Source organism: Lithobates pipiens, unplaced genomic scaffold, assembly GCF_037356315.1.
Source record: "Lithobates pipiens isolate NorthernLeopardFrog02 unplaced genomic scaffold, aLitPip1_a1.2 Scaffold_28, whole genome shotgun sequence".
NCBI classification, from domain to species: Eukaryota; Metazoa; Chordata; class Amphibia; order Anura; family Ranidae; genus Lithobates; species Lithobates pipiens.
The window spans coordinates 75,840,367-75,865,380 of NW_027507789.1; the positions used below are offsets into that span (position 1 = coordinate 75,840,367).

Genomic DNA, 25,014 nt, shown 5'->3' on the forward strand with positions numbered 1-25,014 from the left:
AGATACCCTGAAAATCAAAGTGAAAAATTACGTAGCAGGCTAGTCCATGTTGCTGAAATTTCATTGCAGCAACTCAAAGATGGTATTCGGTAGTTTGTATGGCCCCATGTGCTTATATGCATGCCTGACAACCTCAGGGCATGCTCCTAATGATACGACAGATGTGTACTGGAGCATTTACTCCCAGATCTGGACCAGGCCATCGCTGAGCGCCTGAAGAGACTGCGGTGCAACCTCGCAGCGTCGGCTGGACCGAAACAATGTCACAGAGGCAAAAAAAGAGTGCAACAAGGGAGAGAATGGGATTATCACGGTGCCAAAGTACACATGGACAAAGAAAAAAAGGAACAGAATTATATTATCAAATTTTAATAAATATTACACAATGGTGAGCATACAAAAAATTAAAAAGCAACAAAACAAAAAACACAAAGACTAAAACAGAGAAACATTAGTACAATTAAATACTAAAGCATAAAATACATATATTCTATCCAGTTTTCAGACAGCCAAAAGTATAGAGCGTGTTGGGCCACAATGGTATTGGCCTTTAGGTGCTGTCTGGTCAGTCCTTCCGTACATGTTTCGCCATACAAATGGCTTGCTCAGGGGTAAATAGAATATAGTCTCAAAAGAAGTAACAATTCCCTCAATGGCCTCACATGAAGGACCGCTGGGACACAATCATGCAAGCGGCGACCGCCTTATAACCACCTTAGTGTAGCTGCAGGGGGTATAGAGGGCTAGCATAAAAACATTTTAAAGAAAAAGAAAGAAACAGAGGAGGCGCTGGAGAAATCGCATTGAATGATGGAGGACAATATACATCTATAAGGAGTGTCTCAAACCCCCCCAACATCGTTTGACGATAAAAGATTCCAAAAAGGGAGCAAGCATTGAACCATCAAGCCATCCAGAAATAAATATAGGTCAAATTCACTCCTTAACACCAGAGAAGGCTCCCCCATGTGAGTGGTCTTAGGATAAACACAGCGATAAACCTATAGCGCCTCCAGGAACCCAGCGTCTGGGTTCCTGGAGGCGCTATAGGTTTATCGCTGTGTTTATCCTAAGACCACTCACATGGGAGCCTTCTTTTTTTCTTTGTCCATGTGTACTTTTGTACAATTTTGATAATCCCATTCTCTCCCTTGTTGCCCCCTTTTTTTGTTATACAGTTGGGGATGAGGTGCAGTATCTGCTAATTGACTTCTTGCCATGCATTACCACATAAATGTCACAGATTTAATTTAATTTAGGTCAGGCGAGCGTGGGGGCTATTCAATGGTAGCAATTCCTTCATCCTCCAGGAACTGGCTGCATACTCTCACCACATGAGGCATGGTCGTGCACCAGGAGGAACCCAGTACTCAATGCACCAGCCTAGGGTCTTACAATGGGTACAAAGATTTCATCCCGATACCTAATGGCAGTCAGGGTGCCATTATCTAGCCAGTAGAGATCTGTGCGTCCCTTCATGCATATGCCTCCCCAGACCATCACTGACCCACCACCAAACCGGCCATGCTGAACGATGTTAAAGGCAGCATAACATTCTCCACAGCTTCTCCAGACCCTTTCACATGTGCTCAGGGTGACCTGCCAATTGTGGTATTCAATGGCAAATGCCAAATCGAGCTCCACGATGTCGGGCAGTGAGCACAGGGCCCTAGAGGACGTCAGGCCCTCAGGCCACCCTCAAGTTTGTTTATAAATTGTTTGGTTCAGAGACATTCATACCAGTGGCCTGCTCGATGTCATTTTGTAGGGCTCCGGCATTGCTCATCCTGTCCCCCCCCCCTTTCACAGAGGAGCAGATATCGGTCCTGCTCATGGGTTGAGGACCCTCTACGGCCCTGTCCAGCTCTCCTAGAGTAACTGCCTGTGTACTGGAATCTCTTCCATGCTCTTGAGACTGGGAGACACATCAAACCTTCTGGCAATGGCACATATTGATGTGCCATCATGGAGGAGTTGGACTGCCCATGCAACTTATATAGGGTCCAGCTAGCGCAGATTTGTGGGGGGGGGGGGGGGGGTAACCAAAACAGAGTTAGGTACCCGGTAACTCTTTTTCTAAGAAGTCTTCCAGGGCAGCATCCGAGAGTTAGGCTCCTCCTTCCTGCAACAGAAAACACATTAGTCCACCATTATACAATTTGCTAGTCTCACTTGTGTGCCTCAATAGTATTAAAGCACCAAACTCTCTCAGTAGGCCAATGTGTCCCCAAAATACTTGGTAACAACTGTTTTATGCTCAGGGAATGAACAATAACCATCAGAACTTATACAGCAGTGGCTGAAAGTCGAATCCTCGGCTGCTTGAACATCCACTTGATAAAATTTTGTGAAAGTATGCACTGAAGACCAGGTAGCAGCCTTACAAATCTGAGACACAGATACCTGATGGCGAAAAGCTCAGGATGTGCCTACACCACTGTTAGAATGAGCTCTCACCCTAAAAGGGAGGAGCTTTATGTTTCAGACCATAGGTTACATAGTAAGGTTGAATAAAGACACCAGTCCATCCAGTTCAACCCGAGTGAGCGTCCACAACTGTCCCCACTCCCACACACTGCACACCCACATCGGTCCCTACCCTCAAGGATCCCACAATCCAAGGTCCCAAACTCCCATTCATATACTAGGGCCAATTTTGGACAGAAGCCAATTAACCTACCTGCATGTCTTTGGAGTGTGGGAGGAAACCGGAGTACCCGGAGGAAACCCACGCAGGCACAGGGAAAACATGCAAACTCCAGGCAGTTTCATGGTTGGGATTCGAACCAGTGACCCTTCTTACTGCTAGGTGAGAGTGCCAACCACTACACCACTGTGCTGCCCAGGTCTGAATGATAAATTGACAGACCCAATTGGCAATGGAAGCTGCCTGCCCCTTCTTGGGTCCTTTTGGAAAAACAAAAACAAAAAAAAGGGTTGATCCTCGGATCTCCGCAGATCTAGACAAATAAACCTTGACTGCCCCGGACAATGTCCAAAGAATGCAGTTGTCTCTTCCGCCGAAAAAGGCTGAGACAAAAAAGAAGGCATTATAATGTCCCGATTTAAATGAAAGGCAGATTCCACTTTTGGGAAAAGGGATGGAACAGGTCATAACACGACTGTCATGGTGAAGGATCAAGTACGGGTCCATGCATGAAAGGGCCGCCAACTCAGACACCCTTCTAGCCGAGGCGATAGCGCTCAGGAAGGCTAGCTTGCATGATAGCAAGTGTAATGGAATTTCCTTAATAGGTTCAAATGGTTGTTTCTGTAACAGACCGCACCAAGTTCAAGTCCCAAGGACACAAGCGAGTTGCCCCTTGCATAAAGGTTTGGATCAGTGAATGGGAGGCTAAAGGCCTTTGGAAGAATACCAATAGGGCCCAAAATTGACCTCCGATTGTACTCAAAGCCAATTTGCTTGCCATAGCTGACTGTAGAAAAGAGAATTCTCCCAATTACATATTTCCAAGGATGCCATTTTCTGGCTTCACACCATGCAATACAAGTCTTCCAGACCTTATGATAAATTTTCCTTGTTTTATTTAAAAGCAAATCTATGTTAGATTTTTTGTAATTGTTTTAAATTTATTTGGCCAATTTTTTAATATATTTTTAACAGGTTAAAAATTGCCACAAGAAAATTTTAGATATTTTAAAAAATTGGATGATTTGCTATAAATTAGAGGTCGACCGATATGGGTTTTTCTCTGGCCGATGCAGATACCGATATTTAGAAATCGCCACGGCCGATGGCAGATATATGATGCCGATTTTGGGCCGATATGTTAGGCCGATTATTTATTTTTTCCCCTTCATCTCATAAAATCTAACAGACACTGGGGCGTTTTTCAGATGCTTTAAAATAGCGCCTGCAAAACAGCTCCCCTGCAGTCTGTGTGGAAGCCCCGAGTGCTTTCACACTGAGGAGATGCGCTGGCAAAAAAGCCCTGCAAGCAGCATCTTTCGAGTGGTGTATACCGCTCCTCCACCACTCCTGCCCATTGAAATGAATGGGCACCGCTGCCGAAGCAAGTGCAATGCGATTTGGCAGCGGCGCTTCATGGGCACATTTAACCCCTTCCTGGGCTGCTAGCTGGATTATAAGTGCCCCGCTAAAATGACGGTAAAGCGCCGCTAAAACTGGCAGCGTTTTACCGTCAATGCCTGCTCGCTCCACTGTGAAAGCAGCCTTAATTGATACAGAACATTTCTTACATTTATTAAACAAAATAAGTATAATTTAGAATGAAAAATATATATAATGCCTTGCAAAAGTATTCGGCCCCCTTGAACTTTTCAACCTTTTGCCACATTTCAGGCTTCAAACATAAAGATATAAAATTTTCATTTTTTGTAAAGAATCACCAACAAGTGGGACAACTGTGAAGTGGAACGAAATCTGTTGGATTTTTGAAACTTTTTTCAACAATAAAAAAAATGAAGTGGGGCGTGCAAAATTATTCGGCCCCCTTGCGTTAATACTTTGTAGAGCCACCTTTTGCTGCGATTACAGCTGCAAGTCGCTTGGGGTATGTCTCTATCAGTTTTGCACATCGAGAGACTGAAATTCTTGCCCATTCTTCCTTGCAAAACAGCTCGAGCTATTATTTTATTATAATTTCTTATATATTACACAAAAACAGGTAATCAAAACTTTTGGATGAAAAAAAAAAAAAATAAATAAAAAGGGGCTAACTTTACTGTTTTTTTTTTTTTTTTAATCTGTATTTTTTCCCCCAAAAAAATTGAGTTTGAAAGACCGCTGCGCAAATACCGTGTGACATAAAATATTGCAACAACTGCCATTTTATTCCCTAGGATCTCTGCTAAAAAATAAATATACGTTTTGGGGGTTCCAAGTGAATTTCTAGCAGAAAATACAGGATTTGTATTTGTAAGCATCAAGTGTCAAAAAAGATTTAGTCTTTAAATGGTTAAACTGAGAACTCTACTCACTGAGATGAGTTGATTCATTCAAGTGTAAACATTGTATCTTTTTGATCTTTTCTTGGCAGACTGCCCAGAGAGGAGACAAGTCGCTTCACTCAAGTCTCCAGGCAACTTACACTGACTTCTATTACTGAAGTCATTTGCAAGTCGCGCTGAATATATCATCGGCCTTTTTTAAACAGCACAATCGGTCGATGCAGATTAATTAAAAAATGCCAAATATCGGCCGATATATCGGTCGACCTCTACTATAAATAGAATTTTTTTTTTTTTTTAAATAAAAGGACAGAGAAAAGAAATATATTTTATAAATATATACACATACCTGATCGTTACCAATAGCAGTTCCTCTGGTGACACAGTGTTTCTCATATTGGTGTGCACGAATGTCAGACCAGGTCGTACTTTTTCTAAGAGCAGATCAAATGTGACAATGGACATCCGGCTAAAATTAAAAAATTTGTCGGGGTCGGTACGCAGCTGCACATACATGTTGTATATTTTTATCGTGAAATATGTATTGATTAATATATTTTAATTCTTTGCTGCTGTATATGGTAGTATAATATTTTTTAATGCCTTATTAAAATATCCAGAATCCTAACCCTAACCATTCATCCTAACACTAACCACTAACCCTAACCCCTAACAGCTAACCCTATCCCTTACACTAACCCTAAACAACCCTAATCCAACCCTTAATCCTAAACAATAACCCTAACGGATAACCACTTACCATAACACCCAACCCTAATGACCAAATTACATTGCCGCAGATGGTCACCGTTGACTTTGAGGCCATGTATCTCTGATGCAGAAAAGTGCATCACATGACATTGGGGTTCCTGGCAATAATTGGCTATGTTGTAGTGCTAGATCCACAGTGTCTGCATACCAAATGTGGGGTTTCTGGCAATAATTGGCCCCAAGATATGGGCCCCCAAAGTCGGGTCACAAAATGTCATTCTCAGATCATATTTCAGAGTTTTCAGGTCCAAAAAATTGGGTTCCTTTAAAAACGCATATAAACGCAAACGCGTCTGAAACGTGGAAATTTTTGCGTCTGAACCCATTTTTTTGCTTCTGGAAAAACAAGGCTAAACGCAACTGCATAAAAATGGCAAAAAACGAGACTGGACACATAGGATAACATTGAATGAGTTCAGGGGCAGTTGAAAAGTGTCCAACTGCATCTGAACACGTGTTTAACTGCATCTCGTGTGCAGGAGGCCTTACTCCCATGTCTGCCATATACATCAGAAGTCACTCCTGACATCTGTTTCTATTGTGGGACTTTTTACACATCTCTTTGATAATGTAGAACTTTGCATTTAAAGCACTTATATTTTTATGTATTAAGTAAAAAATATTTCTACGCTTTTATTCTCCCCCCCCCCCCCCCCGCCCCCGAGTGACATAGGCATGTTGGAGGACACCAAGCAAGAAGAGCCAAATTACATATTTAATAAGGGTGGAAGAAGACATGTCCATCCAGTCTAACACAGGCTAGGGCATTCACACTGAACATGTCCAGACGGCAAAGAGCGAAACCTCCAGGTGTTTGTGGCTTAAAAAAGTCCACTTGAAAAATTTTCCAAGAATTGAGTGTGGACCGCAAGCAGGGCTGGAACGTAATCTCCATCCAAGTCAAAATGAGCTTTGCTTCAAGGTGAGCGGCCGACTTCTGGTTCCACCTTGACGATTTATGTATGCCAAAGAAGTGTTGTTGTTAGATTGGACCCCAACTGGCATTTCAGAGTAGGGGGTCCAGTGCTGAAATGCACGCCAAATAGACCTGAAATTCAGGACACTGAATCAGGGCAGCGCAGCTGAGTGTCTACGGGTTACCAACTCCCTGGAACTTCTCTCAAGGACAGACTGGCATTCACCTTCAGGAATTTCCACGCCAGGTGGAGAAAGGATTTCTTCCAACTCAGGTTGGAAACCCCCCCCCCCCCCCAAACCTAACTTGGATTTGCTGCTCAGAAGCATGGAGTGGTCCAAGGACAGAGCATTTGTCCCCTGCTATTAGGATGCTAAGTTGCAACAGTAATGAATGAAACTGACTGTACAGAACTAAAAGTTAGTACCATCATTAAAAGGGAACATAGGGACATGCCAAGAAATGTAACCTCTGTACCATGGACCTGAAACTTTTCCAAGGTATGCAACAAGTTTACCAGGATCATGTGCCAGATATTCCAGGCAGCAGGATGACAGGGTCTACAGTCGACTTATAGAGATTGAGGACACAGGCAAAGTGTTTCAGGACTCACACTGTTTGTAGCACATTGGCCTTTAAAGCCTTCCACTAATTGTTTCTGCAGGAGTGAACAGTCTAAATATCCCAGAATGGGGATCCCCGGGGTCACAGAAAAGCCAAAACTGGGGTCAGCACCTTTGTGGATACTTGCGGTTTTGGGGCCAGGCGCACATACTGGAAATGCTGCTCCCCACCACAAAACATAGATAGTGTAGATGTACTAGGTAGAAAAATTGAGATAATGTGGTAGGCATATCTGATGTTCACAGAGGCCAAATTAGCACCCCTAATGAAATGTGGCAATCCTCGAATCCATGGAATTTGTTTAAGGGCTTTAGTTCCAGAATGGGCCGCACAGTGCCATTCAGCTTGGGCACTGTGACAAGATTTGAATGGCAACCATGAAAGCTTTCTGGTTCTTAAACAGGGGCAATGACTCCCTGACAGTGCAACAGGTCCATTGTAGCAAACCAGGCTGCTCTTCTCCTGAGCGCATCAGGCACATTTCTCAGCATGAAGTGAAAGTCCAGCTTGTGGCTTTTTTCAACACAATGTTTTGAACCCAAACATCTGAGATATCTCATAGTTGCATATATAGGTTGTAAAAAAAAAAAATGAATAGTACACAAGTCCATCTAGCTCAACCTCAAAAAAATAAAAGGAAGAAGAAAAGAATATCATACAATCCCATATACACCATTCTATAACCACAGTTGATCCAGAGGAAGGCAAAAACCCCAAAGCATGACCCAATTTACTCCAGCAGGGGGGGATCCCTTCTGATCCCCCAAAAGGAGGCAATTGGATATTTCCTGGATCAACATTACCTATAAAATATTAGTATCTAGTTATTGTATGTACATTTAGGAAAGAATCCAGTCATTTTTTATTTTTTTTAACCAAGCTGAAGTTTATTGAGCATGCAAAAATAATACATAATACACAATCAGAAACCGGTGCAACAGGCACCAAATATCAGGAAGGAGAATGCAGTCCACGTCTGACACAGCATAGGAAAAAGGCACAGTGCACACAGTACAATACCTATATGCAGTATAAACGTAAACGTTCTAAATCCCCCAGAGGGTCACATCAAAGAGGCGGTGGCCCACCTCCTCCTCACAATTCCAGCACCCCATCACGCACAGCTGTGGGAACTTTCTAGCCACCTATCCCATATTTTGTGGAATTTCAGCGGGCATCCTCGGTTAGAGTAAATCATTTTTTTTATATGGTACAGTTTGGTTGATGGCTCTCTTCCACTGCTGGATCGTTGGGGGTTCGGGTCGAAGCCACAATTGAGCTATTTGCATCCTAGCAGCGAAGAGAGTATCCTGAAGAAAGATCCTAAGATATTTGTTTTCCTCCCGGAGGGGGAGGAGACCGAGGATACACTGCCATGGGCATGTGTAAGGGGGGATCCCATATGGTCATGCAGAAATTGAATAATCTGTGCCCAGTACCGTTGTATGGGAAGGCAGGTCCAAATAAGATGATAAAAAGTGCTGGCCGTGTCACCACATCTAGGGCATGCAGGGTCAAAATCAGGTTTGTATTTAGCTAACCTATTATTAGGGGTGACATAGGAGCGATGGAGTAATCCAGTCATTTTTTAAACGCAATCTACTGAGCTGGGCAGAACCAGGTCTTGAGGAAGTCTATTCCATATTTTCACAGCTCTAAGACCCCTTTCACAATGGGGCGGCGTGTCCGTTGGCGGTAAAGCGCCGCTAAAACAGTTTTTGTGGAGTTTTTTTGACTCTTAGGGGCCTTACTATGAAACCTCTCAGTATTTGGAGAATAAATGTCTTTTCCTCCAGACCTAAAGAGTGCTCCCTTGTCCTTGTCCAATAACTTAACACCAAGTTCACTATATGGACTATGTATGTATGCATCTCGGGTCCACATGACTGCAAAGGTCCATTTGTAAAGTGTGGGTAAAGGAGGTTAGTTGTCCATCTTAGTAGACTTAAAGGGTTCATACATTCTATGCATGGAGTTGAAAAACCACCTGTATTGTTGCCGCCCCAGACACACCCCCCCCCCCCCCCGAGCCCCCGTTTTACTTACCTGAACCCCCTCTATCATGTCCCGGGGACAAGCAAACCAGCAAAAGCCGGTGTCTCGGGTCCCGGTTGGATGGATTGATAGCAGTGCAGCTATAGGCTCCCACTGCCGTCTATCAAGCCCAATGACTCAGGGGGCAGGGCCAAGTCATATATTCAGCTTCTATGGATGCCGAATGAATGACTCGGGAGTGCGCCCACAAGGTAACCCCTTGGGAGCGCTTCTCCTAGGGGGGGGGGTCATCTAATGCGGGAGGAGCCATGAGAGCCGCCAAGGGACCACCACTCAGTGGACTTCGGGGCCCCTCTACAAAAAAAACTAACTGCAGAGTGGAGGCAAGGATGACTTTGTTATTAAAAAAATAAATAAAAAACACACACAACACACAAAGCTTTAGTGTCACTTTAGGGTTTCCTGGATTTCTTCTGAGATTGAAGTCTTCTGAGCACCTAAGCTCTCAAAGAACGAAACGAAAGAATCCTTTTAGTCCTAGATGAAGACCACTTTTGCTCAACAGGGTTCTGCAACATTTTCCAGAGGTCAGGGAGTCCTCTTTCCTGCCATAATCTTTTGGACAAACATATCCAGGGCATTGGAAAGAGGCACATGCCCTCAAAAGCTATACATTACAGCTACTTCTTGTAGGGGAGTTTTGCTGACTCCCTGGAGTTGTAAAATAACTCAACGGTCTAAGAATTAACTCTCCTGTGATGTAAAATTAGGACCCTTCCACACGTGTGTGACATGGGACTGCAAAGTTGCAGGACAAGCCGTACTCCACAATTTCCTATGAGTCCATATCTGCGCAATTTCAAAAGTAGCCTCCATACAACTATAGTGTGAAAGGGGCCTTAAGAAAATCTGGTGCATCACCAAAACAGATCTGCTAAGCAGCTACATGGACAAGCTTTCAAACCTTTGTTCGACATTAGCAATTGACCTCTACAGGCAAGACATAGCTGTCAATAAGATCTCCCCACCTTAATAGATGGTTTTCTTGTTTGTCTTCTCTTATGCTGTTCTGGAAGACGACTGGGGAATACAGTTGCCTTACAACTTGCAGGAATCTTCCAGGACAGCAGGTGTTGTGCATATACTTGGTAATTTGTCCCTTTAGTATTTTCGCCAATGAGTCTTTCATCCCACTGAATCGGACTTTGAAATCGTTTGGCTTCAAGTGGAGTTGCACAATTTCAAAGTCATATGTCAGTGCAACTTCAGATGCGACTTGGAAGACATCTGTGCGACTTCATGCAAGACTCACCTAAACTTGCCAAAAGTAGTGCAGAAATTACTTCATTTCACTTTGTATTCACCAGGATGGTTTTACACAGCGTGACACATTTATTGTTTTTAGTTGATTTTGCAGATATGTATGGGAATGTGACCAGTGGCAGCAGCTAGTCTAATTCTTTTGAAATTATTTTTGTGAACACATGGTAGCTCGCAAGGCTTCTCTTTGAATCTGACCGATGTTTAGCATTGCTTCTGTCATGAGCGGACACAGCAGTGATCAGTACTGATCACTTGCTGCTGCTTTTCAGGAAAGGAAGGGGGGGGGGGGGGGTTGATAAAAATGAGGGGCTCACTAATCTGAAATACAAGCCTTCCTCCCGCTTGCAGAGCCTGCCTGTCACAGATCCTCCTGGAACCTAACCCCTGCTAAAAACCCACCATCTCAGCTGAAACTGGCATGCTAAGCTAACGCAAGCCACTCTAGGGATAATTCACACAGTGTGTGATGACAGACGTTTTACTGCATTATAAAACGCTTGTCACCACAAGGACACACAGGAAACAATTATTTCCTATAGGTCCCATTCACACTGCGCTGCTGCATAAAAATGCAGACCTGCGCATTAACACCATGCACCATGCTGAATCTCATGGCAATGCACAGCAGCGCAGGAGGCCATGAGTCGCCCATCACACTGTCCCCTGCCACAGCCGGGAACAGACAGCTGCCAGAGCTGTAAAGCATTCCAGAAGATCTCTGTTCCCATGTGAACGGTGTGAGGCCCGGTTCCTAACAGAACTAAGATATACCTATGCTCAAATCCTAAAGGGGCCAGGGATCGGTACCGGTTCGCATCCCAGGAGTTAGGGACCTCTGGTCTAGATCAGCTGTTTTGAACTACGGGCTTGTGAGCCAGTTCCTACCCGTGCAATAGCTTATGCATTGAGAAGGCCAGTGAAAGTCTTTTCAACTGAATACCAGGTGAGCCGCCTATGTAGATTTGCAGTTCTGGGGTCTTTTATTGCTTCCACTGACACCAGTGAGAAGTGAAGTGGTGGGGTCTTTTATTAGTCTGACAGTTTTTTTTTTTTTTACCCCTAATTACTGATGCAGGGGCAGGTTTAACCTCATCGGCAAAAGACACAGGGACAAAAAAAAAAAAAAAAAGTAACTACTACGACAGACTACCGTCCAGTCCTTGCGATGAACAGCAAACTGGCCCTTAGTTTTAAAACTTCTGGGACCCCTGGTCTAGAAATTTAAGAGGCAATTTAAAAGTACTGAGGACACGAAAGGTGAGTGTTGGTTGGTTAGTTACTAAAACTTCATTCCTTGCTCTGCTAATCTTTCTCAGCTCACATGTAGCTGCTTGTCTTGAAACACAAAGGGGAATGCCATAAATCCCTAATGACATTTTTCTGGAACTATGGGCCATGGCTTGTACCACATTCAAAAATCCCTGCCACCAATTTAAAGAGGAGCTCCAGTCATTTTTGTATTTCTTAAAAAGTCAGCAGCTACAAAAAGTAGAGATGCATCAAAATTTTGGTGGATGAAACATATTCTGAAAATGGTGTTATCAGCATTTTGCCAATAAAAGAAAAAAGGTGCTGATAATGGCACCGAAACCACAAGCGATTCTGCCACAATTTTACTATGTTTATGGTGTTTTCATAGGTCATGTGACGCAAAAGTGTAACACGGCTGTGTTATTGATACATTTTTCTTGAACTCTTCTTGTGCTAAAAAAAAGGTACCAATAATGGCCGAAAAATTCATATTCATTTAACCACTTCAGCCCCGGACCAATTGACCAGAGGTCTTTTTACAATTTCGCACTGCACTGCTTTAACTGGTAATTGCGCGATCATACAATGTTGTACCCAAGCGAAATTTGCGTCCTTTTCTTCCCACAAATAGAGCTTTCTTTTGATGGTATTTGATTGCCTCTGCGATATTTATTTTTTACGATATAAAAAGGAAAAAGACTGAACATAAAAAAAAAAAAAAAAAAAAGATATTTTCTACTTTTTGTTATAAGAAAAATCGAATGAACTAAATTTTAGTCATACATTTAGGCCAAAATTTATTCAGCCACATGTCTTTAGTAAAAAAAAAAAAAAAAATAATGTCAATAAGCGTATATTTATTGGTTTGCGCAGAAGTTATAGCGTCTACAAACTAGAGTACATTTTCTGGAATTTGCACAGCTTTTAATTTATGACTGCCTATCTCATGTTTTGAGGTGCTAAAATGGCAGGGCAGTACAACCCCCCCCCCCCCCCAAATGACCCCATTTTGGGAAGTAGACACCCCAAGGAAATTGCTGAGAGGCATGCTGGGCCCATTGAATATTTATATATTTATATGCACGTGGGTGTTAACGGTACTGGCACTAACCTAGCGCTGCCTGTGGCGACGCAGACCCTGACCCTAAAACCTAATTGATATCACCCGGCGGGTGATCAGGGGGTTAAACCTTTATTGGGTAATAAATGGTGGGTGCCCTGATGCTATAAAAAGCAAACTAACCAGAGTCACCCGTAACACTTATACGGTGATCACTGGTGAAAGGGTTAACTAGGGGCAATCAGGGGGGTTAAAATCTTTATTAGGTAGTATATGGGGGTCCCTGACGCTATATAAAAACCTGACGGGGAACCTAAATAACTAACTGGCTAACCAGCGTCACCAGTGGCACTTATACAGTGATCGCTGGTGAAAGGGTTAACTATGGGAAATCAGGGGGTTAAAACCATTATTGGATAGTATATGGGGGTACCTAGCGCTATAAAAACCTGGCGGTGAACCTAAAAAAATAACTAGCTACCTAGCGGGACCAGTGACACTAATGCAGCGATCAGAAAAACGATTGCTTAGTGACACTGGCAAAAAGGGTGTGAAAGGGTTAACTCTAGGGGCAATCAGGGGGTTAAAACCTTTATTGGGGGGTGGTAGGGGGCTACCCTGGACCTAACACTAACTGCCCTGACAGTTTTTACTGTCACAACTGACACTAAATGCAGCGATCAGTAAATAAATGATCACTGCAATCAGTGACACTGTGATGGGGGGGGGGGGGTTTATTTGTGTGCCTATGTGTACCTACATGTCAGTGTAGTGTTGGTGCACTTACTTCCTGCCTGTGTTTACACTACACAGGCGGAGGAAGCTTCTCATTCGCTCATTCCCCTCATCCCGGATCGCTCCTGAAGCGAAACGGACCGCCTTATCCAGCAGGGGGGGGGTCCGATCGGACCCTCCACCCGCTGGAAGGCAAGCACGTACATGTACGTGCTTGTGCCTGTCTGTGCCACTCTGCCGACGTACACTGCCATGCAGCGGTCCTTAAGTGGTTAAATTCATGATATAAAAAAAAAAAAGTTGAATAATTATATTTAAAAATGTATATATATTTTTTATTAAATTTTCAGTTTTTCGGCACCAAAATTTCCATTCAGTGCATCTAACAAAAATGTGTAGCTATTGACTCTTAATAAACACACTCACTCCAGCGATGTGGTTACCCGAACAATCGCTTCTTTTCTTCTCTCCCCAGCGCTGGGAATTTAACTGTGGGCACCTGAATGTGACAGCTTACAGCTTGCAGCTTCACAGCCAGGTGCGCACTGCACCATGCACGATTCATGCTATGTCTCCTGAATGGTCAGATCTGTGACATGTCCCAGAAGACTGCATGGGAGGGAGAGGAGAGCTTCACCTAAGTGAACCGAGTGGAAGTGGGTACCTATCACAATTAGGTGGTTCTCTCCCTCTCTCCCCCCCCCCCCCCAAAAAAAAAATACAAAAAAATTGTATGTAGCATAGGAGGGGGGGGTAGGTGCATAAAGCAGAACTTCCCCTTTTGGGTGGAGCTCGCTCTCAGTAGCTTAACCACCTCAATACCAGGCACTTAAACACCTTCCTGCCCAGACCAATTTTGAGCTTTCAGCGCTGTAGCACTTTGAATGACAATTGAGTGGTCATGTTATACTGTACCCAAATTACATTTTTTCCCCACAAATAGCGCTTTCTTTTGGTGGTATTTGATCACCTCTACGATTTTTATTTTTTGCTAAACAAATAAAAAAGACCAAAAATTATGATAGATAGAGATAGAGATAGAGATATATATATATATATATATATATATATATATATATATATATATATATATATATATATATATCAAAACTTTGTTAATAAGTACGTTTTCTCCTTCGCTGATGGGCTGCACTGACGGGCACTGATAGGCGGCACGGATGGGCACTGATAGGTGGCATTATATTGTACTGATGGATGCCTATCAGTGCCAAACAATAATGCATGCCAATCAGTGATGCCCATTGTGGGCACTGACTGGCATCCCTGGTGGTCTAGGGTAGCATACCTGGTGCTGAGCATCCCTGGTGGTCCAGTGTGGGCATCCTCGGTGGGCTGCGCTGATAATCGATCAGCACAGACCCGCCCCCCCCCTTCAGAGCAGCAGGCGATCGGCTTTTCCTCACTCGCGTCTGTCAGACGCGCGTAGAGGAGAGCCGATCACCGGCTCTTCCTATATACACTGATCAGCCGTGATTGGACATGGCTGATCACGTGGTAAAGAGTTTCCGTCTGAGACTCTTTACCTAGATCGTAGTTGCGGGGTGTCACACTGACACCCCGCAAAAACGATCACCGCGATGCGCGCCGCCGGGGGCACGCAGCAGCTCCAAATCCTGAGGACGTCATATGACGCCCGGTCAGGATTTTGAAACCACTTTGCCGTCGTCATTTTGCTATAGGGTGGGCGGCAAGTGGTTAAAGGAGAAGTCCACCCAAAGCTTGTTTGGTTGTACTTCTTCTGTGGATCACATGAGTGCAATTTGTTTTGCATTCCTGTGACCCCTTTTCAGCATAGAGCTAGCTGAAGTCCGCTCTTTGCTGACGTCACAGATGTTAGTACAGGCACCGCGTCATTGCGACAATAAAGTCTGGATTTGCCAGGTGCCTGGACTGACACCCAGCTCAGCCTCTCAGTGAGCTGCTGACAGCCTGAGCTGGCCACCCCCACGCTCCAATGAACAAGCAGGGAGATGACCAGAGAGCTGTGACCGTTTTCAGAGCTCCGTGAGCAAAGAGTTGCAGATTCACAGTTCTCTGGTCATCTCCCTCCTCACTCATTGGAGTGCTGGGCTGTGGAGGGGGCGGGGGGGCCAGCTCAGGCTCTCAGCAGCTCACTGAGAGGCTGAGCTGGGTGTCAGTGTTTTCAGAGCTCTGTGAGTAAAGAGTTGCAGACTCAGTGTGATCGGCGGCAAACGATCCACAGTGAAGAGGTGCCGAGGGACCAATGCTGCATCCACATAGGCAAGTATGAATGTGGGGAGAAAAAAAAAAAAAAAAAAAAAAAAAAAAAAACACCTCTTTTACTTCTCTTAATGTGCAACAAATTCAGGAATTTCTTAATAGAAACATTTTTTTACAAAGTTGCGCTTTTAATGCGCCAAATTCACAAATACCTCCAGTTCATAGATCAGAAAATTGGAGGTAATTAAGACCAACTTTCAAAGGTTTATTCAGCTTTTCTGAAAAAATGAAAGTGTGAACACTTTACACCCTCATCCCCACTGTACTTCTATGGGTGATAAACAGTCAAGTTCCCAGCCCAACAGATCATAGCAATGTTCTGTGCCAGCGCTTACCAATTAGAACAGCTCATCGCCCACTGAGGAAAGTACAGTAGGCACCAAGGGAGGGCATTGGTTAACCTTTAAATTTTTTCTAAAAATAGGAATTTGCACTTTAAGTTGGTGTACTGAGACAGGCAGAGTACTTGTCTCTGCACGCTGTGTAGCAGAGCAGCATTTTTGCTGCTTCTACCCTCTCCACTCCCCAACTATCACTGGTTAAGGATGCTATCAACTTCACAACAGACAGCCTAGTATCAACCAGTGATGACAGATTGGCGGAGTTTGATGGGGAAGCTAGACACTAGTGACCTTATCAGGTCCATCTTCTCCTTGTAGACAGCCGATGGTGAATGGAATCTTTAGCCAATACTAGGTTGTCTATTGGCTAAGGATCCGCAGGCTGCCTGCTGACAGAGGAGCGAACCTGGTGGGTAACTAGTGCCTTAGCTTCCCCTTCAGATTTGCCCACCCAGTTTTAAACTCCCCGCCACTGCACTGTATGTGTGACAGTGGCAAGAGGAAGCTCATTGCAAGGACACTCGGGCCTATGTGCACCTTCACATACTGTGCATGCACAAGATTCACGTACCTGTTTATAACTGGTACAATAATCTGTCACCCGCACTGAGGCACACTGGAATTCTAATGGGTGTCCATGACACTCTAATATATCCCCTAAAATCGGCTTACTTTCTTCAAAAAGACTCCCAGAGAACTCCAAGCTTAGTCAACATAACACTGGAATCATTTTGTGCAACAGATCTAATGTTTCAACATGTAAAAAATGGGTACTACCTCAAAACTAACAAATGTGTAAACTTACTGATATACATGCATGCAGAGAAACATACAAGACTATTCAACAGAACGGAAGCTAGTCATAAAAAGATGTTTAGTGGAGGGAGGGGGCTGTGGAGTTGTTACTGGAAGATTTTGTAGCCCTGGGAAAGTGAACTCTAGGGGTCAAGCTAAGCAAGGGTGGGTCTAGGAGTCTACTTAACCCCTCTAACACACATACATGCTTCAACTCTTCAGCTCTCAAATGAAACATGAAGCCAGCCAGCTTTAACCCATTCATGCACAGATTGACCTGAGAATTACCATTAAAAACATCATAAATCATGGCTCACCAACATCCGGCAATGGTAAAATGCATAAGTCATAAACAAGACGACAGCAACATTACTGTTGTAGATTTATAGACTGACAAAATGTAATATAAACCCTTCTTGTGTATAGTTACACTGCCTAAAGCCTGACCACTATGTACTTTGGTGATAGTAAAGAATTCAAGAACATTGAGATGTGGGGGCAGTGGCTTAGGAAATGAAAGTGTTAACACTGGGAAAAATTAGCATTTGTGGAGATGATGCCAGGATGGACGGACTTCCGCATACATGGCGGCTAGCAGGGGAGGGAGGAAACCATCATTCACACAGGCTGGGGGCACTGTACTCATGAAGCAGCAAGGGATAGAGACGTTACAGTTGCAAAACAATTACATACAGTCCTATCAACTGCAATAAGGCACTGGGGATGTGAAATACCCATAAGAACCATGATGTACACAATCAGCATCATAAAAAAAATATATAATAAATATATTTATTAATAAGAAGAAGAATAATGATATCTAAAAGAATAACAGCTCTAGACAATTTATCAAGGCCAAATAAATTAAAACCATGTTAATTCCTGCAAAGTAGAATAAAAACTTTACTTGAACACTAAACAAAATGCTGCTATATCTTTACCAGATCCATGGCACATAATATACTGTTGATCATTCGGTTAGGGCTCATTTAAATGTGCAAAGAAAATTAAGTGCCCACTAATGCACCAAGAAGACGTGTTTATTGTGAGTTTTTGAGAAATTTGCACCGTGTAAGGCCCCTTTCACACTAACGTCCCGTTCAGGCCCGCCTGTCAGTTTTTCAGGCGGACCTGAACGGGTGCTCCATAGAGCTCTATGGAGCGTCGGATGTCAGCGGTGACATGTCCGCTGACATCCGACCCGCTCCGATCCGAAAAAGTGTGACGGAGGAAAAAGCTATTTTTCCATCCGTCTGCGGATCGGATCGGATGACGACGGGCACTGCGGTCCGTCGTCATCCGATCTCCCATAGGGGAGAGCGGCGCTGTGACAGGTCCGTCCCTGCACAGTGTGCGGAGACAGACCTGTCATCTCCCTGCTCAGCGGGGATCGGCGGAGTGATCCCCGCTGAGCAAACGGACATCCACGGGGCGGATCAGAACTGATCCGCCCCGTGTGAAAGGACCCTTAAAAAATAAAAAAAGACCCACACACTTGCCAGACACCCCTTTCTGTGTTGATGTTCTACTGTATGGAGTCTTGCACTATCAATTGGGCTGGTAGAACTTAGCAAACGCATGTCACTGTAAACACTATAGGAGTATTTGTGATGCATTTACATGGAGATAAGGGATTGGGGAGCAGTAACGCTAGCTGAACAACATGTGATTAATTTAGGCTTGACGCAACCGTGTGAACAACACTGGCCACTGCAAAGCACACAATTTTGACTGTCATGCACGGAGCATCAAAAATGCTGCTGAAACTCCTTTTGATACTAGGGTAAACTTAATCTTACACACACAAATATATTATTATTTAAAAATAAAAATGGAGAATCTTAAAATTTTATAAATAAAAATGGAAGGCTTTAAAAATTACAAAAAAGGGGAGGGGGTGGTTTAGAAAATACTGTTTAATAAAAAGGAATATTTGAAAATATGATTACACAGTTTTATACTGATGTGAATGTATAATATATGTGTAAAATCCCTACACAAACGGTCAGCGTTGTATAAAATACCTATATTTATAAAGTAAGGATATATACGGTTACTTATAAATAAAAGGTATGAAAAATATTATTGATGATGATGGATTGGAACAGACAAGACAGATGTGATGTGCTGGAGTAGCAGCCTTTAAGGTCCATGTAAAAGGTGTGAGGATATAGAATGGTGAAGATAAATGATGCAGGGCCTCCAGGTAACTAAATACCAGCAGCAACAGGGGGAGGACCATATACAATTCTGGGTCTATGCTTGGCCTTTGCAAGAGCTTATCTACAAAATGGGCATTCCTGAGTTAGGCGGATGGGTTCAGAATAATGCCCTTGACTTTTTTTGGTATGTATTGTGTATGACTAACATGTGGAGAATTCATAGAAATGCTGTGAATGGTGAAAATAGATGTGGATGAGAGGTTTAGCTGAAAAGGTAAGCATACCATATACATCATTTGAGAATGGAACAGTCATGTTACACCAATGCACAGCAAGGGAGTACAACAGCCATCATGGAATGCAACCCATGGCCTACAATGATTGTATACTGTTCAACCTAAATACACACAACAGTCATACTGCAGGTAACAAATACACGGCTTATTGTGTAGAAATTGACAGTGACACTTGCCGAATTGTGTGTGTGTGTAACATAGATTAGACTGGACTGTGCACAACACGTGTAACTGAACCCATAATACGTCTGCTGGGCCCATATAATGTGAAGAGTGCCCATACGTGACCTGTATTACAAGACACACTGGGTGGGTGGGTGGGGGAGGCGGATAATTACCTTGTCCAGGCAGTTGACTTTCTCAGTCGGGTAGACAATCTTGCCGCAGCGGGCACAGCTCGGGTTCATAATGCCAGATAATAAGACTTGCTTAGTGGAAGTGTGCTGTCTGTCACTGACACCCCGTCCGCCTCCCTACTGTCCTCAGAACTCTCAGACAGTCTATTCTTAGCGGTCTCTGACTGTCTCTTTGCCGCGCTGTCCGTGACAAACATAGGAGGGGCGGGGGCGCGAGGACGTGCAGAGAGCGGGAGCGCGCTTCTGCTCAGGGCGTTTCTTGGTGGTGTGGGAGTGTGCGTGTTGTTGGACTAAAAGGCAAGAGCTGATGTTATCATACCAATCATTTCTATTCTCATACAATGTAACCCTTGTATGTATAATGATATACCTTAGTATATGAACAGTGTGCTACCAATGAAGGTCAGTTATATTGACTATGCCCTCTTTTCCATCAGCTGGGGGTATAGCTCAGTGGTAGAGCATTCGACTGCAGATCGAGAGGTCCCTGGTTCAAATCCGGGTGCCCCCTCAAAAGCCTTTTCCTCATCATTTGTAATTTTAGTTTGTTTCAATTCAGACTTGAAAGATTGTGGTTTTGTATTAAATTGTTACTAAACCCAGGAGCCTGCATTCACCATATCTGGTCTCCCACAGTACACAAAACATGGAAATGCAAAATATTTAGCAAATATAAACTGCTACACACCTTTTCTTATCAGAAGTATATAGCAGTCTTGCAACTTCTATCAGTGTCTGGCTGAGCACTGGTTAAAGTTCGTAGGAGGAGTTTTTATTCTCCTCTGACTGTCCTAAGAGGCTTCATGACTCCTGACCCTCTGTCTGGACAGTGCTGATTGGCCCTGTACTGACCACGTGCACCCTCTCCAAGAAAAAAAAAAATAGCAATACACACCAAACTGAGCATGTGCAGAGTGTCCCCAAGGCTCTCTACTATCAGCAGATTGATTGGAGACAGTGGAAGAAGGAGAGGATCTGAGAAAACAGGATCAAGCAGCCTTTTTACAAAATGCGCAGGATTAACTCCTTAGGTTGCACAGTGAGTATAACAAGCATGCTTTACTGCATATACAGACTGATTTTACTGTTGGGGGTTTAGTAACACTTTAGAGGCATAGTTCACCCTTAACAAAAAACTGCCTATGCGGAAAGGGAAGTCTGTAGATAAAAACAAACTGTGCTTTCACCTAAGTTGAATAATGCATTATTTTAAAGTGTAGACCATTTATGTTCTTGCGAGGGGTGCAGCATGACGGAGCTGGCTGACAGCAGGACTGAGACCACCGGAGCGGAGGCATCCAGTTATGCGGGCCTGGTGTGGTGAGGGGGCTGTTGCCAAGAACTTATATAAAGCACCTAGCACACTACAGTTTAGTCATTACCGTACTGCTGAGGCCTGCAGTCCCACAAATAGTTCTTTCCAACCAGACTGTACTCAGATAGGCCTCAAAGCCTAACTTTACTAGGAACTGACTGACAGTCATAGTGCATTCTGAAGAAAAGGAGGTTATAAGTGCATTACCTAATTGAAGTTACTGTTGTTCACTATTTTACGATACATTACCATCTGCAAACCCTATGGAATACAAATACTGCAGTATAATGGCTAGCTGAAGAAATAAGACAAGAGACTATATTATTAAACTGTAAGGCCTTGCAGCATTGCTGCTACATGCGAAGGACTGCATTTCACCATGGGGGGGGGCTCTTGAGTAATTACATTGTGTTACATTGTTTGCTAGCACTGTATAGTGTATTGCTGGTTCTGGAGAGTGTACACGGTCGTTGCTGGAAGTGGGAAGGTGTTCAGTGTCAAGGCATTACCACCCTGAGCATTAGTCCCACTTGGAGACACGTCCACATATGGGTCAGGGCTGGCTTAGCCCTTCCTCCTCTGCCACTCAGCTGTCGGCTAATTGCCAGCTCTCTTCTCTTTCCACAGTTACCAGCTGTTCCCGATGATGCTCGTCTGACCTGCCTATTTAAAGCCTTCCAGCTCACTTTTTCCTTTGCCTTCGCATTGGTCACATCACAAGGAGCCATCTCCTGCTGTTTCTTTCAAGACTGGCTTGCTGACATCCCTCCTGGCTTCTTATCCCGCTTGCAGTTGCTCCCCTTGGATCCCTGACTACCGGCCTGGCTGATTACCCGATCTGGTTAATGAATTTTGGACTGGCTGACTACCCGATCTGGCTACTGGACTCTGGCTATGCTTGACTACGCTTTTTCCTATTTACCTTTTTATTTTTATTAATAAACAAGTGTGATTTGATTGTACTTCAGTCTCAGTCTGTTTCATGGTTTCTGGCAATATGACAGTTGTCTAGAATGTGTTTACATTAACCTTTGACAACATCTTCACTGTACTTATTTGTTGTATGATTAAATTAGAGAGGTGTTCCTCTAGGCAACTAAATCTTTCCCAGTAAACTTATTACATTATTTAATTGAGTGTGATGTTCTTACTGTGAGGATGGAACCCGAGGTGTCAGAGGGAAGGGTAGTCCTAAGTGCCTGGGATAGCCAGTGGGAAATAGAACAACTCAGCAGCCCCCAAGGGGGTACCGCTACACATGTAAGGGGTTTAAATTAGAGATCATGGGGGTGAGCAGTAAGACCTCTTTTACACCAGGACGTTTTGCAGGCGCTATAGCGTTAGAAATAGCACCTGCAATCCACCCTAAAAAAGCTACAGCAGTGCACTGGCAGGACGTCAGGGAAAAGTCCTGCCAGCAGCTTCTTTGGAGCGGTGTATTTACCGCTCCTCCACTGCTGCTCCCCATTGAAATCAATGGCGCAGCGCTGTAATACCACCGGCAAAACGCAGCAATTGCGGCGTATTGCTGGTGGTTTTAACCCTTTCTCGGCTTCTAGCGGGGGTAAAAGCGCCCGCTAGCGGCCGAAATGCGCCGCAACTCCCACGGTAAAACGCGTTTTACCGCCAACACTATGGGCGGCGTGGTGTGAAAGGGGTCTAAGAGCTCTTTCACACTGAGACGCTTGAAAAACACCTTAAAAACACCTAGCTCTATTGCTGAATTTTATTCACGTTTTAAACTTAGAGCACTGCACTGGTGTTATAAAGGCATTTTTAAAGCATAATGAGGCATGGGCATTAGCTAACAACTCCACCTCCTTACATCACTGTCAGAAACCATGAAATCATACCAAGACAGAAGTAAAGTTAAATCACACTTGTTTAATAATAAAAGTAAAAAGAAAAAACATAGTCAAAACATAGCCCAAATTCAGTAACTGGAAAGGATAGTCAGCCAAGCCAGAACTCAGGGATCAAAGTAGTGGAACAGCAAGCAGGATCTGGAGCCAGAAGGGATGTCAGCAAAGCCAGTCTTTAAACAGGAACGCAGGAGATAGTTTCTTGTGATGTGACCAATTCGAAGTCAGAGCTCCTCTGGACTGGACAGGTTAAGTAGGCAGGACTGACAAACAGGATCATCAACAGCTGAGTAACTGTGGAGAGAGATGGGAGCTGGCAATTAGCCAACAGCTGAGCGGCCAACTCAGAGAAGGAAGGGCTGAGCCCAGCCCTGACAATCACTTCCTGTGCACTTCCTCATATCTCATGGAGGGGAGAGAGGAAAAAGAGAGAAGATGGAGTTTCTTGAGCTGTTGTTGCTGTTTGTGCTACTCTTTTGAGAATATCCACCACCAGAGGCAGCAATGTCGCTATTGGGTTCATCCCATCCTCCAAGCACACACCTCAAGAGGATAATTCGCATTGCTATATCAGGACTTGAGAGTGCACCCTGACAAGTTCAGAAATTACACTCGGATGAGCATTGCAACGTAAGTGACAAGATCCCAGTCTCGCTACTCCCGATCCACCCCAATCCCCTAACCCTAATCTTTCTCCCACTAGTACCAATCCCCTAACCCTAAGCCAACTCCCACTAGTCTCAATCCCATAACCCTAATCCTACTCCCACTTGTCCCAATCCCCTAATCCTTTTTTTTTTTTATAATTCTTTATTTTTCAAATTTATCCAACAATCTCGATTTTTTTTTTTTTTTACAAAATTCCATCAATTTAACATTATCTCCAATGGAAATCCTCTTTTAGTCCCCCCTCCCCCTCCCTCCCCCCATCCTTCTCTCACTCGATCCTTCCATTATTGGGATTCACTAACATTCAAGTAACTTCCGATAATTGTCAGATTTTCTAAACTGTAACCAATGCCTCCACTTATTCAGGTAACTCTCCTCTGCATTTTCTGATTTAGAGATCGTGACTTCGATATTTCTTATCTTTTCCAGTCTCACTACCCATTCCTTCATTGTGGGGGGATTCTGAATTTTCCATCTCCGTGGGATCAAGGCTTTAGCAGAGTTCAACAAACAAGGGATCAAGGACTGTCCATACTCTTCTTCTCTATCTTCTGTACTATGAAATAAACACACCCATGGATCGCTCCTAATCCTTCCACCTGTTATACTAAAGCTTGCTTCTATTATTTTCCCCCAATATGCTTGTATTTTAGGACACTCCCACCATAAGTGAGCAAAAGATCCCACCGCCGAGCATCCTCTCCAACACTTAAAGGGGTTTTCCTTACTGATCTTATTTCCTTGCTGTGGGGTTATATACCACCTAGTCAGGAGTTTATAAGACATCTGCCTTGTTTGTGAGTCTATCGCTACCGAATACGTACGTCTCAATATCTTATTTCTCTGTTCATCACTACTTAGAGAGCCTATTTCTCTTTCCAATTTCCCCAAGTACTCAGGATATTTATATTCCGCTTCTTCTATCAGAATTTTATATATTTTTGCTATCCTTTTTTCAAGGCTTTGCCGGTTCGCTAATAATTTTTCTAAAGGCCTCAGCTTTTCCTTTCCCCTCAGTGGCTGTGGCAAGGACTGGGTAAAGTAGAATAGTTGTGAGTGTCTCCATTTATCTAAAGGCTTATGTCCCCATTTCCCAATAATTTCTTCATATGTGCACAATCTATCACCTACCATAACCTCGTGTAACCTAATACTGTTTTTCCTAGCCCACCTACTAAAGTATATATACTCCTCATGCCCTGGTCTAAAAAACGTATTATCCAACAGCGGAATTAATGGTGAATTATGTTCCCAACCGTGTCTCTTATTTATTGTGTCCCAAACCCGCAGTGCGTTTTTCGTCAGTGTACTTGTATTTACTGCTAACTCTCTATATTTTGCTGGTATCC

At 43.7% G+C, this 25,014-nt stretch overlaps 1 protein-coding gene, 1 long non-coding RNA gene and 1 other non-coding gene across 3 annotated transcripts in view; 2 read left to right on the forward strand and 1 right to left on the reverse strand.

The window, feature by feature from the left end:
• Window positions 1–20,018, reverse strand: part of LASP1 (LIM and SH3 protein 1) — a 273,495-nt gene extending 253,477 nt beyond the window's left edge. The window contains exon 1 of the mRNA XM_077459416.1: window positions 19,802–20,018. Coding sequence (XP_077315542.1) covers window positions 19,802–19,870 — 69 coding nt within the window. The 5' untranslated portion in view covers window positions 19,871–20,018. The remainder of the gene's footprint in view (window positions 1–19,801) is intronic.
• Window positions 20,019–20,063: 45 nt separating this feature from the next.
• On the forward strand, window positions 20,064–22,096 carry LOC143935492 (uncharacterized). The gene is made up of 2 exons (XR_013263538.1): window positions 20,064–20,858; window positions 21,762–22,096. It is a non-coding gene; the product is annotated as an uncharacterized LOC143935492 (long non-coding RNA).
• Window positions 20,259–20,330, forward strand: TRNAC-GCA (transfer RNA cysteine (anticodon GCA)). Its single transcript has one exon. It is a non-coding gene; the product is annotated as a tRNA-Cys (tRNA).
• Window positions 22,097–25,014: the final 2,918 nt, after the last annotated feature.